General features: G+C 57.8%; 1 protein-coding gene across 1 annotated transcript; it reads right to left on the bottom strand.

Annotated features, from left to right (window-relative positions):
- Nucleotides 1-588: 588 nt before the first annotated feature.
- On the bottom strand, nt 589-3364 carry MFAP4 (microfibril associated protein 4). The gene is made up of 6 exons (XM_066264389.1): nt 3089-3364; nt 2736-2817; nt 2279-2433; nt 1729-1825; nt 1458-1640; nt 589-1043 (listed from the first exon to the last, which is right to left on the bottom strand). The coding sequence occupies exons 1-6, from the start codon at nt 3092-3094 to the stop codon at nt 796-798; spliced, it is 771 nt and encodes a 256-aa protein (XP_066120486.1). The 5' UTR covers nt 3095-3364; the 3' UTR covers nt 589-795.
- Nucleotides 3365-17318: the final 13954 nt, after the last annotated feature.

Below are 17318 nucleotides of genomic sequence, written 5' to 3'. Positions count from 1 at the left end.
CCACGTGCCCATCTGCTTCCAGCCTCCTAGAAGTTCTCCTCTGCCCCTCACATGGTTGAGCCCCAACCCTGGGGCAGGGGGGGGGACCTCGTGGCTATGCCTACCTTGGTTGTGGATGTTTTCGGTGGCGTGCCGTAGCTACGGTGAGATACAGTGTTGGCACTGAGCTTCGGGGGCCTGGGACGAGGCGGGGCGGGGGGAGCTGAGTATGAATGAGAGGGGGCTGGGGGGCGCACCCATGGCCCCCACCACTAGAGGATAAGGTGGTGGGAGGTGAAGGATGGGTGACACTCTGGGAACAGCCAGGCTGGTCGCTGGGGCGTGAAGACGGCTCCACATGCAGGTGGTCTAGCACACTCGGCGGGTGTTGACCAGGCTGCACCAGCCCAGACTGGCATGCTTGGGTGGCCCCAGACAGATGCGCCCCCAGTGAGGGAGCTGGCTGATGCGGATGGAACACACAAGCCTGCGGTCTGCGAGAGCAGCTCTGGGCTCCCACCCTGTGGGGTAGGGCAGAGGCACCTGGGTTTTGTGGAGCCCAGCCAGGTCTGGGCCGGCAGGGCCCTCCAGGGGCCTGGGAAGCTGGTGGGCAGAAATTGGTACAGGTGGAGGGCAGCAGAGGCCTGGCTTAGGGTGGACGCCTGGTGTGACTGACAGGACCGGCTGGGGCTGGAGCCATGGGCCCCCTGTGAGAAGCAGGTGCTAAGAGCAGGACTGCAGTGAGCGCGGGCATGGCAGAGAGGGTCTCGCAGAGCCGGGAACAGCCGGGGTGCCGGGGCAGGGCGGGGCTGGCCCTCAGGCCCGGCGTATTTTCATCTCCGTGCGCTTGAGGGAGTAGTAGAAGCCCTTCCACTGGGCCCAGTTAATGCCGTTGGCGTAGGACAGGTGGGAGCCGCCCAGGTAGAAGCCGTTGAGGTTGGCGAAGTGGCAGCTCCGGAACCAGAAGGCTCCCGAAGAGAGGGCAGCACAGTTCTGCACAAAGAGGTCCTGGTCCCGGTCGAAGGTGGAGAACTTCTGGCCGCTGTGGTAGGACAGGGAGTCGCCTGGCGGAGAGAGGGGTGGGGCTTCTGAGGCGGGCCCTGAGCCCGACTTGCAGAGCGGGGGTGACGGCAGTACCGACTGGTGATTTGACATCTCGGGTCCGCCTGGCGGGACGGGGCACCTTCCTGAGCCGGGCACCGGGCAGCTGGGCACCCTTCCTGAGCCGGGCACCGGGCAGCTGTGCTTCTGCAGTGACCGTGAGGAGGAACAGCAGCCCCGGAGCTGCCTGGGGCCGAGTGGGCACGGCTTCTCCCCGGCAGGCTGAGGCCCCAGGTGGTCAGGGCCCAACAGCCAGCGGTGACCCTTCCAGGCCAGGAGGGGAAAGGAGGACCCTGGACAGGGTCAGGGGCCCACTGGTCAGGGCCAGCCCTGCCTTCTCCCCGACAGCCCCGCCCCGGTCCGTCGGGAGGGCGTACCTGCCCCGCCGTCCTCGAACCCGGCCACGTAGAGGGTGTAGCCGTCCTCCTCAGCGCTGATGGCGTTGGGCGAGATGGAGAAGTCCACGTACTTGGCGTAGGCCGTGTTGTTCTCAAAGTCTTCCAGGTCCACCCGCAGCTCGTACTTCTGCTTCAGGGTCAGGAGGTGGAGGTTCTGCAGCCCTGGGGGCAGGGGGCAGGGAGCAGGGGCCACCGGTCAGCCAGCACCTGGCCCTGGGGCAGCCCCCAGCCTCCCGGGGCCCCGCCTTACCCAGCCAGTACTCCCCGTCCGCGCGGCCGAAGCCTAGCTTGTAGTCACTCCAGCCCCGGAAGAAACTCACTGAGCCATTGAACCTCTTCTGGAAAATCTGGAGCAGAGAGGACAGGCTGGGGTTGTCAAGGGTCCAGTGGGCTGGGGCCTCACCTGGTTATGGACCCTGTGGTGCTGAGGTGATTTGTTAAGGGGCTGCTGGGGGCATAAAACAAGGCACACACTGACACCCCTCAGGGAGCAGCCGCTGAGCGCTGGAAAGAGTTTCGGGGGCTGTTCGCGGGCCAGGGTAGGAGTCCCACGCGGGCTGTGTGATGCTGGGTGAGTCACTTCACCTCTCTGGGCTTCAGTTCCTTTTGTCTAAAACCTCCCTCCCAGGGTTACTGTGAGGATTGTGTGCACCCAGAATTCAGTGTGGGCAGCAGTGCACAAACTATGCTGTGGACATCCTCATCCCCGTTCTGGGTCGGAGGAACCGGGGCTTCCAGAGGTGAAGCATGGTCACCCGTGGGGACCAGAACCAGGTTTCTGTTCCCCTCCGCCCACTCACCGTCCACTTCCCGCCCTCGGTGGTCATGTCACAGAAGACGGGCACGGGCACACTGGGGCCCAAGGGGTAGATGAGGTACACACCGTCCGCCTGGTAACCCTGCGCGTGGATGTCGTCACAGTCCAGGGGCTGCTGGAGGCAGGGCTTCTCCAGAGCTGGGGAGCGGGGTGGGGGTGGGGTGGGGAGCAAGGGGGGGAGGGGATGAGGAGGAGGGCGCTGAGGTATAGCGCACACCTCGGCACCCCACAGCTGGCCTCCGTCCCTGGGGTCCCTGGGGTCCCTGGGACAGGGTCCTCCCTCACAAGAAATCACACTGTTTCTCCGAGGGGGGGCGGGTGCTGGCAGATGGCCTCGCCCCCCTGCCCCGTATTCCGAGCAGGGGGCCCGGAACCTGGCTCAGAGCAGCCCGCCTCGCCCCACCTGCCGGCCTGGCTGCCTCTGGGAATGGGCTGCTTACCATCTCCCCGGATCCCGGAGACCTGCGGGGCGCAGTGGGGGGTGGAGAGCAGCAGCAGCAGCGGAGGCAGGGCCAGGAGGGCCTGGGGCAGGAACACGGGGTCACCGCACCGTCCTCCCCTCGGCCCCAGGGCCCGCCCGCCCGCCTTCTCTGCACTTTCGGGCCTGCTCACCCCTCCCAAGAAGCTCCACTCTGGGAGGGCTCAGCCCCTCACTGATGAGTACAGGTTTTGGCTGGGTCACCCGAACCCCCTGTGCCTTCAGAGTCCCTTCGCCGGTTGGGGTGCTCTCCACAGAAAGGGCTCAGCCCCCCCCCACGCTGGGCGTCCCCACCCCACCCCGCCCGGCCCGTACCTTCATGCTGCCAGTTCAGCGCAGAGCAGCCGGTGTCTGCTGCCCCAGACTGCAGCCGCCCAGAGTTATGTGCTGGGCCCCGGGCCAGCGGCCCCAGCCCCACCCCCTGGAACTGCTGAGCCCCCCTCTCTCCATTCTCGGCGCTGACCCAGCATCTGCCGGAGCCAGGGGACCACCTGTGTCTCATTAGGCCTGTCGGGGGCAAAGGACCGCAGACATTAACCCTCCCGGCTCAGCCCCGAAGATGTCTTCATCTTCCCCGTCTCCTCCGGCCGGCCGTGTGTCTGCAGCCGCTAGGGGGAAGCTGAGGGGTGGTGGGGAGGGCGTGCGTAGCCTGGGTTCTGAGGAGGGGAGGCCCCGGAGGGGGCAGCTTCAGAGGAGGGCCGGCCGGCCGGGCCAGGCGGGCTGCTGGCAGGACCGGGACATTTCTGAGCCATGAGCGCAGTGTGCAGGCGTCCAGCTGCTGTCTGCTCCAGCTCCAGCTCCAGCCAGGGCCTCTCTCCAGCCCCTTCCTTCCCGCCCAGACTCCCCCAGGGGTCTGTCTGGCTCACACACCGGAGTATAGGGCCTCCTGCGTGCGGGCGGGCGTGCGTGTGTGTGTGTGTGTGTGTGTACCTCCCCCCCCCCCTTCCTCTGTCAAACCCCTGGCGCTGGTCCCCATCCAACATCAGACCTCCCCCCACCACCCCCGGGACACTCAACCATTGTACTGTTTCCCCAGCCTTGCAGGGTGTCATCCTGTCTGCCTCCCAGCCTTCCCTGAGGACTGTCTGTCCCTGGTCTTGGCCTCCCTGGAGCCCTCTCATCAGTGTGCTTGTCCAGCCTTTTCCTGGGTGGGGGGGGGGTCTCCCTGCTTCTGCACAGGCTGTCAGGACCATCTTTCTCAATGTCTGCTCTGCCGCCACCTGCTCACAGCCTCCCGTGGCTCTCTGTGGCCCCAGGTTGGGGGGGGGGCGGAGTTTCTCACCTTGAACTTGAGAGTGACGGTAAGTCCGGCATCCCTCAAGGACCTTATCCCTCTTGCTTGTCACTCACAAAGGGCAGTCCAGCCCCAGTGGACCCCCCCCCCCCGCCTTTGTCTGCTCTGCTGGTTCTCAGGGAGGCCCACCTGTTGGCCACCTCTGCGAGGCCATGAGGGCCCAAAGACAGGTCTCAGTCCTGCACTTCCAGCACCCATCACAGAGCCTGGCGCAGACCGGGCCTGGTGCGGTCCTTCACTCACAGATCAAATATCTTCTGCGTGTGTACTTGTGCCGGCTGCTGGGGATACAATTATCTGTCCCCGAAGGGTGGCCAGCACAGCCATTGCAGAGACAAGGTGCACTATGAAAGAAGCTTTGTTTAACGGATGAACCAGGGAAATATTCAGAGGGTACAGAGTGAGAATGCAGGTCCCCTCTTCACCCCTTAGACAAGTCCGGCTGGCCTCCTTGGGTCGGTTCGGTAATGGCAGGCCCCCTTCTTAGTTGTGTCATGCCCTGGGGGTTTCAGACGAGACATTCAGATCCAGGCTGTGCCGTGTGTTGGCTGGGTGACCTTGTCTGTGTTACCTAGCCGCTCTGTGAAAATGATATTAAAGAGTATCTCCTTCAAAGGTCAGGAGTACATACTCATATCCATGCCTGCACTTGGTAACTGTTTACTGAACGTTAGCTATCTTCATCATAAACAATGATTGCTCCTACTAGAGTTGATTTTTATCCTTGTCTGTGGGAAACATCGTTGCCTGTCCCTCAGAATCCATTCTTCCGTTTGTCCTGAGTAGTAAGCTCCCGACTTTTAGCTGGACTGATGGTCTAACCCCCCTTGGTGAGGCCACATGTCTGGGTTTTGGCCCCAGTGATGCAAACAGCAGCGTTGAGAAGGTGGGTAGCCGTGAGGGGGAGGTGGCCCCAGTGGATGGTGGAGGGATGGCCCAGGAGGGGCCAGGCCCCTGACAACCTCATGGAGCTGGTCCGAGTCCCGCTCCGGACTGACCTCTAGGCGCCTGTTTTATGTGGACAAGAGAAAGAAACGTCTGTCCCGCTTAAGCTGCTGTGGTTGTTTTCTCTGCGAACACACCCCCGAATCTGATCCTAATAACAAAGGCCAGCTAATTTTAGCACAGGCTACAGAAATGAAAAAATTATCAGCCATCAAAACAAGTAATAAAAACGTGTTCTACGTCAAGTATCAGAAGGCTTTTGCAGAATGGAACTAATAAACAAAGGGACCAGAAAAAAACGCAACAGAAACGATGAAGCAATGAGGTGTCAATCATACTTTGCCTAGTCATTGTTATTTATTTACTTATTGTTGTTATTATTTTTTTTGGAGCCTATTCATTTTAAAAAAACAACAACTTAATGTATGTGGTTGTGGCCGAGTGAGCAGGCACTCTTTCCGCTGGATGTGGCTGAGAATGGGTTTTGGGGAAGGAAGTCTGGCAAGATGTAACCGATCAAGTGTCGGCCGTAGGTCCCACTTTGGAAACACTGTCCACAGGAAAATGCCTCCACACTGAAAAAGGCATTAGTGGACATCGCTGGCTGCCCAGCTGGGGAAACTTCAGCCCATGCTTGGGGGTTTCCTCCTCATCGGAATGTGGGGTGCTTGCTTTCCCAAATTTTCCTTTAAGTTCGGCTAAAGGCACTGGACCTTGGTCAAGCCGGCCAGGGGCACTGCCCTCGCTGGGTGTTGCTCTGGGAGATGTGATCAGAGAAGTCGGAGCACAGAAAACACGTTCTTGGGGGGGGGGAGGAACTCCAGAGGCATCTGGGTTCTGGGTCCCTGGCTGGTGGGTGGTGGCTCTGCCAGCACAGTCCTGGCCTCAGCTGCGGAGCCCTGAGCTCTGGTTCTGGGTCCCTGGCTGGTGGGTGGTGGCTCTGCCAGCGCAGTCCTGGCCTCAGCTGCGGAGCCCTGAGCTCTGGTTCTGGGTCCCTGGCTGGTGGGTGGTGGCTCTGCCAGCGCAGTCCTGGCCTCAGCTGCGGAGCCCTGAGCTCTGGTTCTGGGTCCCTGGCTGGTGGGTGGTGGCTCTGCCAGCGCAGTCCTGGCCTCAGCTGTGGAGCCCTGAGCTCTGGTTTGGTCGTCAGAGCCTTCCTGGCAACTGGCTGGCTCCGCCCATTATCTGTTTGAAAAAGACTCCCCAACTCATCCAGGTGAAGATGTTCACCAAGTCTGACCGCCTTTGTTGGAAGGCTTTCAAGGCCTCCTGGTTGCTGAGAGACTGGAGAACTAGCTCTGACCTGGGTGGGTGGGGGCTATGCCACTCAGGACTCTGGGGAACGGGCCTGAGTGGGGGACAGTCTGTCGGGCAGACACTGTTCACTGCCCAGGCCCATGGTTTTGTCTGGTCAAGGGGCGGATTCCAGGAGGTGGGAGAGAGAACCCCATCCCATTGGTCTTGCTTGGGTCACCTGCTTCCCCCCCTCCACTCCACCTTTCTCGGTCCTGCTCTGTGTCTAGGGTGCTAGCATTCCCATGGCACCTGGCTCTGGCTAGATTTGGCCAATGGGAGGCACCAGTGAGAGATGGGGGAAGAGAGAGGTTGGGGTGTTCCCTCCCTGGCCCCTGTCCTACCCAGGACTGCACTGTCTGCAATGGCTGTGCCCCCTTCCCCCCATTACAGCTCCTGCTGTGACCCCTTCACTGGCCCTTCCTCCCCCTCCTCCTGGCATGGTAGGGGCCCCCCACCCATCGCTCGTCCCAGGGGGCCTCAACACCCCATGCTGGGTTCTCCAATGCCCACACTCAAGTCAACAATCCCTTTGTTAAATTCTCTTACAAATAAACAAAACAGCGGAGTCTGCTGTTTTTCCTGCCAAGGTCCTGGGTTTTGCTCTGCAAGCCCAGCAGCCTGCAGAGTGTCTGGGGCAGCAGCTGAGGACAGGACCCCGGGCTGCCTGCCGCTGGGGTGGTCACTGCTCCGCCTTCAGCCTGAGCTGGGGAAGACCGAGCTGAGGAGTGTGTGGAGGGAATCCCCAGGGCCACTCGAGGAGGGGAGAGGCTGTGTCCCCCAACCCAGGCCAGGGAGGGGACTGAGAGAGAGAGAGAGAGAGAGAGAGAGAGAGAGAGAGAGAGAGGCGGGCTGTCGGCGGAAGGAGACCCTGGCTGGGCTCCCCATGCCCAACCCCTCCGTGGAGGCTGCCCCTGAGCCGGGTGGGAGGGACTACGGGGAAGACAGAGGGGCCTTCCTCGCTCCTCGGCAGGACAGGAACCTGGTGTTCCTTGGGGCCCAGCGGATGCTGGGGGACACATCAGGTCAGGCTGGACTAAGGCCCACGCTAGTGACCTCATTTGAACAAACTGACCCCTTTAAAGTCTCCGTCTTCACATGCAGTCATACACCAAGGTGCTGGGTATGAGGGCTTCAACCTAGGACTCTTGGGGGGCGCATTTCAGCCCCAAACAAGCACTGCGGGGGCACATCGGGCTGTCCCTGCCCCTGCGTCGCAGCCGTGTGCAGACAGACACGACTGTCAGCACCCCCGGAGCTACAGGGGGGGAAGGAGAGGACAAAATGACAAGTGATGTGGGAAGAAAGAGATGGCGAAGAAGGGCGGGAAAGACCACAGAGGGGGACAGGTGGGGGCTGAGCTGCTGGCTGAGGCCCGACACAGGGTCCTGTGGGTGGGGAGCACGTCCCCTCCCCGGGGTCCTTCCCTTTGTAAGAGGGTCGGTGTCTGCCCCCCACCCCCAACCTTTTTGTACATAGTTTGGGGCAAGTTCAGTTGAGCACAGATTGTGGCTAAGATGCAGGTTTGAGACGGGCGAGGGTACCGAATGCCAGGTGAAAAGGTTTGGAGTGTGGCCCTGGCCGGTTGGCTCAGTGGTAGAGCATCGGCCTGGCATGAAGTCCCAGGTTCGATTCCCGGCCAGGGCACACAGGAGAGGCGCCCATCTGCTTCTCCACCCTTCCCCCTCTCCTTCCTCTCTGTCTCTCTCTTCCCCTCCCGCAGCCAAGGCTCCATTGGAGCAAAGATGGCCCGGGCGCTGGGGATGGCTTCTTGGCCTCTGCCCCAAGCGCTAGAATGGCTCTGGTCGCGGCAGAGCGATGCCCCGGAGGGGCAGAGCATCGCCCCCTGGTGGGCAGACTGTCGCCCCCTGGTGGGCATGCCGGGTTCCTGGTTGGGCGCATGTGGGAGTCTGACTGTTTCTCCCCGTTTTCAGCTTCAGAAAAATACACACACACACACACACACACACAAAAGAAAAGGTTTGGAGTGTGACGCTGGAGGCCTTTGGGACGAGGGTGTGTGTGGAGATGGGACCTGTTTACCATCTGGGACGGGTGACACACACATGCTTGGTTTCGTTTGGATGTGTGACATCGCCAGATGTCACAGACCGGGGAGGAAACACACAGATGGAAGGTTTTTCTGCTGTTGTTATTTTTTAAAAAACAATCAAGTGAATGCATGTGTGGAGCTGTGGAAAAGGGTACTGAAGGGCCCTCTGTTGAGAAACAGCAGTCCACCCCCCTGGTGTTTGTGGAGACCTGGGGCCAGGTCTTTCCCATTGCACTATGTGGCCACTGGGTGGCCCGTCCACACCTGGGGCTTCTGGCCTCATTCTGGGAAAATTCTCCATTACTTCTTCATTAGGGGCTCTCTTCTCTTCCCAATTTTCTCTGTTTTCTTACCAGTAATATATTAGTTGGATGTTGGACCTCCCAAATTGAATCTTTATTTGTTCTTATCTTTGACATTTTTCATCCTTGGGTTTTGTTTTTCTTTCATCTCTGTTTTTAATTTTTTTTATTTATTTATTCATTTTAGAAAGGAGAGAGAGAGGGAGAGGAGAGAGAGAAGGTGGGAGGAGCAGGAAGCATCAACTCCCATATGTGCCTTGACCAGGCAAGCCCAGGGTTTCGAACCAGCGCCCTCAGCATTTCCAGGTCGACGCTTTATCCACTGTGCCACCACAGGTCAAGCCTCATCTCTGTTTTTAAATATAATTTCTGGACCATATCCTTAAATGTCCAATACCCTTGTTGATGTAAAAAAAAAATTGGCTATCATATTTTTAAAAATTATTTCTTTAATTATTATTTAAGTGAGAGGAGGGGAGATAGACAGACTCTGGTATGTGCTCCGACTGGGATCCACCCGGCAACCCCCGTCTGGGGCCGATGCTCTGCCCATCTGGGGCCATGCTTGCAACCAAGCTATTTTTAGAGCCTGAGGTAGAGGCTCCAAAGAGCCATCCTCAGCACCCAGGACCAATGCTCTCAAACCAATTGAGCCATGGCTGCAAGAGAACTGTGTGTGTGTGTGTGTGTGTGTGTGAGAGAGAGAGAGAGAGAGAGAGAGAAAGAGAGAGAGAGAGAGAGAGAGAGAGAAGGGGGAGGGGTGGAGAAGCAAATGGTCATTTCTCCTGTGTGCCCTGGCCTGGAATCAAACCTGGGACACCCACATGCCAGGCTGTCGCTCTACCACTCAGCCAACCAGCCAGAGCCCCGGCCATGACTTCTTTGAGTCCTTTCTCTGCCCTTCCCTCCTTTGCCTCTCCTTCTATGACTCCGTCTAGACCTTTTGTGATCGCTCCACAGGACCCTGAGTCTCTATTCATTTTTTCTTTTCATCTATTTTTCTCCCATTGTCAGATACAGTATTTCTATTATTGTATCTTCCAATTTGCTGATTCTTCCCTCTGTCCCCTGCATTCCGCTGTTGAAGCCACCCACTGAACACTGTATTTCAGCTACTGTAGTCCTCAGTTCTAAGTCTGCCATCTGGCTGTTCTGCACAACTTTATTTATCATTACTGTTACTATATTATTATTATTTTCTTTCGCTGAGGCTGGTATATATTTTCATTTGTTTCCAGCGTGTTCATAATTGCTTATTGGAGCATTTTATCATGGCTGTTTTAAAATCTTTGTCAGCCCTGGCCAGTTAGCCAGTTTGACTGCCATCTCAAAACAGGTGTGATCCCCGGTCAGAGCACCAAGGAAGGGACAACAAAGTGGAACAACAAATGAACACTTCTCTGTCTCTCTCTCTCTCTCTGTTTCTCTAAAATCAGTCAGTTAAAATGTTTTTTAAAATCTTTATCGGATCGTTCTAACTTCTCAATGTTGGCATTTATTAATTGTTTTTGTTTTCTTTCATTCAGTGTGAGAGCTTCCAGGTTCCTAGAACGATGACAGTGATTTTCAAATGAAACCTGGATAGTTTTAAACTATGTTAGGAGACACTGGATCCTATTTAAACTTGTGTTAGATGGCTTTCTTTCTTTCTCTCTTTCTCTTTCTTTCTTTCTTTCTTTCTCTTTCTTTCTTTCTTTCTTTCTTTCTTTCTTTCTTTCTTTCTTTCTTTCTCTCCCTCTCTCTTTCCTTCTTTCTTTCTTTTTCTTTCTTTCTTTATATTCCGTGAGAGGAGGGGAGGCAGAGAGACAGACTCCCACATGTGTCCGGACCTGGATCCACCCGGCAAGCTCACCAGGGGGCGATGCTCTGCCCATCTGGGGCGTTGTTCCGTTGCTCAGCAACTGACTACTTTAGCGTCTGAGGCAAGGCCATGGAGCCATCCTCAGTGTCTAGGGCCAACTTGCTCCAATTGAGCCACGCTGAAGGAGGAAGGGAGAGAGAGAGAGAGAGAGAGAGAGAGAGAGAGAGAGAGAAAGAAGAGGGGGAGGGGTGGAGAAGCAGATGGTCACTTCTCTTCTGTGCCCTGACCAGGAATCAAACCCAGAACTTCCACACACTGGGCCAATGTTCTACCACTGAGCCGACCAGCCAGGACCAGATGGCGTTCTCTGACACCCCAAAGGGCTCCCTGTGACTGCTGAGTGCGGTCAGAGTTTTGGCTCCCCATGTAACCTCCACTGACTTGGGGTCAGAAGCAGAGCTTGTTACCAGCTGGGAGGAAAGGGAGCACTCCCCGTCTGGCCGTCTCTGACACCACGTGGGCGAGGGGGACGTCTGGGCTCCCCCCTGGCACTGTGTTGGAGCGAGGGGGGAGCTTCCTCCTCTCTGTGGTGTCTAGCTGGAGTAGAGTATTCATTGTCTAGGAGTTTTCTGTCCTACCAGACTTTTCTTTCTCTGGCTCTTTGGCTAGAGAGAGCAGGCTTGCTTTTTGCTTGTGGCCATGGCGTTGCCAGGTGGCCAGCCCCTTGGTTCCAGGTCTGGGGCCGTGAGATGAGGGAACCGAGGCAAGCACCCCCATGTTGTTCTGCCAGGACCCCCGCCCCAGCCCATCACCTTGTGTCTCTCTGCCTTTCAAGGCTTCCGGTTTCAGACCTAACATCCAGGATTTTTAGTCACTCTTTGCACAGGAATGGGAAGAAAGCACATCAACCTCATATTCCTGCAGGTGGAAGTCCCTTAAACAAATTGTACACACCGTGCCGGTGACTTGTCTTTCCGGGTGTTGATTTCGGTCACCACTGCATCCAGGTGAAACATTTCTGGCAGCCCGGCAGGCTCCCTTGTCCTGGGAAGGACCCATTTCCACGTACATTCTTTTGAAAACTCGCCCAACCGGTTGGAGCACAGCAGCTAATGCCTCGACCTGGTACACTGAGGTCTCTGGTTTGAAACCCCCGAGGTCGCCAGCTTGAGCAAGCGGTCACTGGCTCAGCTTGAGCCCCTGGTCAGGCATGTATGAGAAGCAATCTCTCTCTCTCTCTCTCTCTCTCTCTCTCAAAAAATAAAGGGTGCAGATGGAGGGTGGGCTGGTGAGAAGCAAGGAGGAAGAAGCCTGAGGTTCTCAAGCCTGCCACCTGTTCCAGGAGGGCCCTGCCGCTCACGCGGGGTGTCCTGCACTGTGCGGTGCTCCCAAGTCTGCGCGGGTCTCTCGGGAGCCAGTGGCCTCCCTTCCCCCTCCCTTTGGGATATCAGCTGGGATGGAGCAGCCAGCGCCGTCTGATCTGGGGTGACCATCTCCTGCTCCCCTTGCCGCCGGACTCACTGTCGGAAAGCAGAAGCAGATTCCAGCCTTTGGACACCTCCCTCCCGTCTGACCCCCGGGTCAGCTGCTAATTTCCTGTTTTCAAACCTTGCTTCACAGCGGTGACCCATCCATTTCATCAACAATACGTGGTCTCACGGATTGCTCAAGGCCCTGATGCTGCGGCCACTCTGCTCTGCCCGACTCCAGGTTATGAGGCTGGGGTGAAGGTGGTGAGAGAGGAAGGAGAAACACTGTGCACACGTGTGCATACATGTGTGTATGTGCGTGTGTGTGTGCGCGCGTGTGTGTGGTGGGGGCGGGGCGGGTGGAGGGAGAGAGAGACTAGAGGCAAGGTAGTCTTGGCTGTGAGTCACTGGGGACCCTCCGTGTCGTCACCTGTAAAGCGGAGCCAACATTACCACCTCCGGAGGAATTCAGGGAGACGCGGAGGATTCTGTGGGATGAGAAGGCCTCGGCGTATTTTAGGAGCCCAGGAAACATGTCGTACATTCATGGCACTTTGTCCATCGGGCATCTGTTTCCACGGCTGCCCCACGGTCCCGTTTCTGTCGGAACTTCTTGGCTTTTATTTGACAGAGAACAGGGAGAAGGGAGGCTGAGAGCCAGGGCAGGGGCTTGGGGAGGTGTGGGCGCAGGAGCGGAGGGACACAGGCTTACTTCGGTCTCCAAGGCTGTCTCGAGCCCCATTTCCATGGCAGGCTCTCTGCCATCGCCCTAAGAGCTGTCACTATTATCTTCTGTTTAATTTGGAGGAAACTGAGCTTGAGTGAGGGGCGTGACTCAGCCCCAGGGAGCTGGGTGAAACCGGTGTGTGAAGCCGGCCAGAGCCTGGGCGCTGCCCGGGGTGGGGCCCACAACTTTGCTTGTCTGGTCCACACTGAAAGGGTCGCAGTCTAGGCCAGCTGGCCGGCGGAGAGTCTCATGCAGAGGTCTGGACTCAGCAGGCCCCGACTGTGTTCAATTTGGCCGTCTGCCTGGGTCCAGCTGGGAGGCTCTGCCTCTCACTTCGAAGGGGTCTGGGGGGTGTGGGGGGGGGTCCGAGTCCAGCTGGGCAGCATCTGTAGTGAGGACTCGGCTCCCCGGGCGCCAGCTGGCCGCATCTCTCGGCTTCCTGGCGGACGGCCTGGGTGCTGCAGACCCGGGGTGGGCAGCACGTGGGGGTCGAACAGAGGGCGGTACGGAGCGCGGAAGGATCTGGGGCCAAGTCCGGGGTCCGATTTGGGAGGAAGATGGAGCATGAAGGTGGGTGGGTGCCAGCCACCAAGGACCCCCCACCGGCTGGCGCGAACCTCCAGCAAGGCACTGTGGGGTCTCACAGCTTTACCACGGACGTCACCTCCTTCTCCCTCCCCTGCCGCCCCCCATCATTTAGCACCCCCCAATCCGTGCATTCTGCTCGTCCCTGCCCTCTGCAGCCCACCTCCCCCCCCCCGCATGTCCATGTGGCTTCTCTATTTGTTTCATCACCTTCCGCAAGCGGCTCTTGGGCCCCCGCAGGCCTGACCGTGTTGGCTGTGGAGGCCGCAACGTGAGAGGCTGGTGTGAGCGCTGGGGAGACTGAGACTCTGGGGGGCGGTGGTTCCCATCCCAGGGGGGCTGTGAGGGCTCACAGGAGCTGGCCCCAGTCTCCAGGCACCTCCGGCCTCTCCTCCCTCCCCCACAGAGCGGCCCCTACTCCTCCCCCAGCCGCCGTTCTGATTACTACACCAGTGGCCAGAGCGAGGGTCCACACACTCAGCTGGAAAGTCTGCTCTTCTCGTTTCCAGTTTGTATCTCCCCCCCCCCCCTTTTCCAAGTGAGAAGAAAGGACATAGACAGGCTCCTGCATGTTCTCCCACCAGGATCCAGCTGGCAACCCCCACCTGGGGCCACTGCTCTGCCCATCTGGGACCATACCTGCAACTGAGCTATTTTTAGAGCCTGAGGCAGAGGCTCCGTGGAGCCATCCTCAGTGCCCTGGGCCGATATGCTCAAACCAATCAAACCATGGCTGCAGGAGGAGAAGAGAGAAAGAAGGGGAAGGGGGAGGGGTGGAGAAGCAGATGGGTGCTTCTCCTGTGTGCCCTGGCCGGGAATCGAACCCAGGACATAAACACGCTGAGCCAACGCTCCACCACTGAGTCAGCCAGCCAGGGCCTCCATCTGGTATTTTTAAGGGACCAAGTCTAGTTTTCTTAGCCTGAATCCAGGGCCTCTTGGTTCCTGCCGGTCCTCCAAGACCCCCACTTCACCCTCTTCACATTCACATGCTTGTCTCCTGGGCCTGTTCAGGCTGAGTTATGCTCCATCAAAATCCAAATGTTGGCCCTGGCCGGTTGGCTCAGTGGTAGAGCGTTGGCCTGGTGTGCGGGAGTCCCGGGTTCGATCCCTGACCAGGGCACACAGGAGAAGCGCCCTCTGCTTCTCCACCCCTCCCCCTCTCCTTCCTTCCTCTCTGTCTCTCTCTTCCCCTCCTGCAGCCAAGGCTCCATTGGAGCAAAGATGGCCCGGGCACTGAGGATGGCTCTGTGGCCTCTGCCTCAGGCGCTAGAATGACTCTGGTTGCAACAGAGGGACACCCCAGATGGGCAGAGCATCACCCCCTGGTGGGCGTGCCGGGTGGATCCCGGTTGGGCACATGCGGGAGTCTGTCTGACTGCCTCCCCGTTTACAACTTCAGAAAAAATACAAAATAATAATAATAATAATAATAAAAAATAAATCCAAATGTTGCTTGACCAGGCGGGGTGGCTCAGTGGATAGTGTTGGACTGGGATGTGGAGGACCCAAGTTCGAGACCCCGAGGTCGCTAGCTTGAGCACGGGCTTATCTGGTTTGAGCAAAGCTCACCAACTTGGACCCAAGGTCACTGGCTCGAGCAAGGGGTCAGTCGGTCTGCTGTAGCCCCACGGTCAAGGCACATATGAGAAAGCAATCAATGAACAACTAAGGTGTCACAACTAAAATCTGATGATTGATGCTTCTCATCTCTCTCAGTTCTTGTCTGTCTGTCCCTGTCTGTCCCTCTCTCTGACTTTCTCTCTGTCTCTGTAAAAAAAAAAAAAAATCCAAATGTTGATGTCCTAACCCCCAGGATCTCAGAAGGTGACTAGATTGGGAGATGGAGCCTTCAAATCAGGAACTAAGGTGAAATGAGGTCACGGGGGCGAGCCCTCTTCCAGCGACCAGTGTCCTTGTGAGAAGAGGTTTTAGACACAGACGCTCGCCGTGTGAAGACCCAGGGAAGAAGACGGCCATCTACAAGCCAAGGAGAGAGACCTCAAAGCAAGCGAACCCTGCCAACACCTTGACCTTGAATCCCCAGCCTCCAAAACCGTGAGAAAACGCGTTTCTGCGGTTGGAGCCACCCAGTCTTGAAGCCGCCCAGTCTTGAAGCCACCCAGTCTGCGGCGCCTTGTATGGCAGCCTGTGCGGACTCCCAGAGGGCCTGTCGCCGGCCAGCGACCGGGCCGAGGGCCTCGCGTGCAGGCCCGCGCTGTGCACGCCGAATGAATTCTCTGTTGTTTAAAGCATCTGTTGCAAACTTTAAAAGTCTGCCTCCGCTTCCATAGCCCTGGGCCGGCCTTGCTTTGTTTATCACCATGTGGAGGCCGCTCACACTGTCAGGGCTGGGGCTGCCCACTCCCTGCTCGGACTTCTCCCTCCCCCTGTGGCGCCTGCCCTCCCTTCGCAGGGTCCCCCTCCTGATGTCTGCTGGAAGTGCCGCTCCTTCTGGGCCTTCCCTGCCCACCACCTGCATGGCGGGGGGCCCCTGCCAGAAAGAGCCCCTGAGGTCGCGCCCACTTCGCGGCAAGGACTGGCACGGGTGCCGGCCACACGTGCCGTACCTGAGACTCTCAGTAAGAGCCCGGATTCTGTTTGGGAACGGACTCAGTCTAAGGGGCTGGCCTCAGGTGCCAGAGATCAGCAGCCACACTGCCCGAGTAACCCCGGGTCTGCAACGTCTAGTTGTTTAATCATCAACTCTTCTTTCTTTTTTTTTCTTTTTAGTGAGAGAGACAGAGAGAGAGACAGAAAGGGACAGACAGTGACAAACAGGCAGGAAGGGAAAGAGATGAGAGGCTTCAATTCTTCGTTGCAGCTCCTTAGTTGTTCATTGATTGCTTTCTCATATGTGCCTTGACGGGGGGGGGGGGGGGCTCCAGTAGAGCAAGTGACCCCTTGCTCAAGCCAGAGACCTTGGGCTTCAAGCCAGCGACCTTTGGGCTTAAGCCAGCCACCTTTGGACTCAAGCCAGTGATCTTAGGCTTCAAGCCAGTGACCTTTGGGCTCAAGCCAGCGACCATGGGGTCATGTCTATGATCCCACGCTCAAGCCAGTGACCTCGAGGTTTTGAACCTGGGTCCTCTGCGTCCCAGTTTGATGCTCTATCAACTGCGCTACCGCTTGGTCAGGCTCATCATCAACTCTTCATTTATGACTGGACATTTAGGATGCTTTAAATCTTCCCCTTTCATTAAAAAAAAAAAAGTTATTTTTTCTTTTTTTGGCAACATGGCTGATGGATAACTTCAAAACTGCTGAGCAAACTAGAAATGCTGGGTAGGCTCTGAGACGCACCCTTTCACGTTCGGAGCGAACACCAGCGAAGGCCACCACGTGCGGGCGTGCCACGTTGACGAGACAGCCCTTGAATCATACAGGCCCGGGGGAAGCAGTGTCAGGACAGGGCAGCCCGCTCGTTAGAGCACAGTGTTAGCGCCCCTCTAGATGACTGTCGCTGGAGGACTCGTTAACTCCTCAAAGGCGCCTAATGACATGGCGCTGTCCCGACCGCAAGGGGCTGAGGCAGCTCACGTGCCAACACACCGTGAGCCCTCTATTGCTAAGCCAACGTTGGCTAGTGTTTTATTCTAAAAATTATTTCAGGAAGCCTGGGACTGAATGGATGTTGGGGGGGTGCTTTAGAAGAAACACTGGGGGCTCAACTTCCCTCCAGCTGCCAGTGGGAAGCCCTGGGAAGCTTCCCAGCAGGAGAGGGGGTGGAGCCAGGTTTCAGGGTCAGGGTCAAGAGCAGCCACACATGGGCCAGGCCTTGCTCACTTCTGGACGACTTCGACCCAGCCACAGAGTTCTGGGACTGGCCTCGGTGTCTCCCTGCCAAGTGCCTCCCACCAGCTCGGAACACAGGTCTCAAGTAGACACCACTTGTGACCATGGCCATTGTGGGAGGAGGGACAGGGGACCTCATTTGTGGGGAGCCTGGCCGAGCCTACAGCAGCCTCTCCAACTCCTCCGAGTTTTGGAAATCTAGGCCGCGGCCTGGCGTGGCTTTTCGGTCCGAGGGCCTCACTCAGGACGGGGGCCACCTGGATGAGAGGGGACAGATGGCTCTG

Source organism: Saccopteryx bilineata, chromosome 2 (assembly GCF_036850765.1).
Source record: "Saccopteryx bilineata isolate mSacBil1 chromosome 2, mSacBil1_pri_phased_curated, whole genome shotgun sequence".
Lineage (NCBI taxonomy): Eukaryota > Metazoa > Chordata > Mammalia > Chiroptera > Emballonuridae > Saccopteryx > Saccopteryx bilineata.
This window is presented reverse-complemented; position numbering and strand designations above follow the sequence as displayed.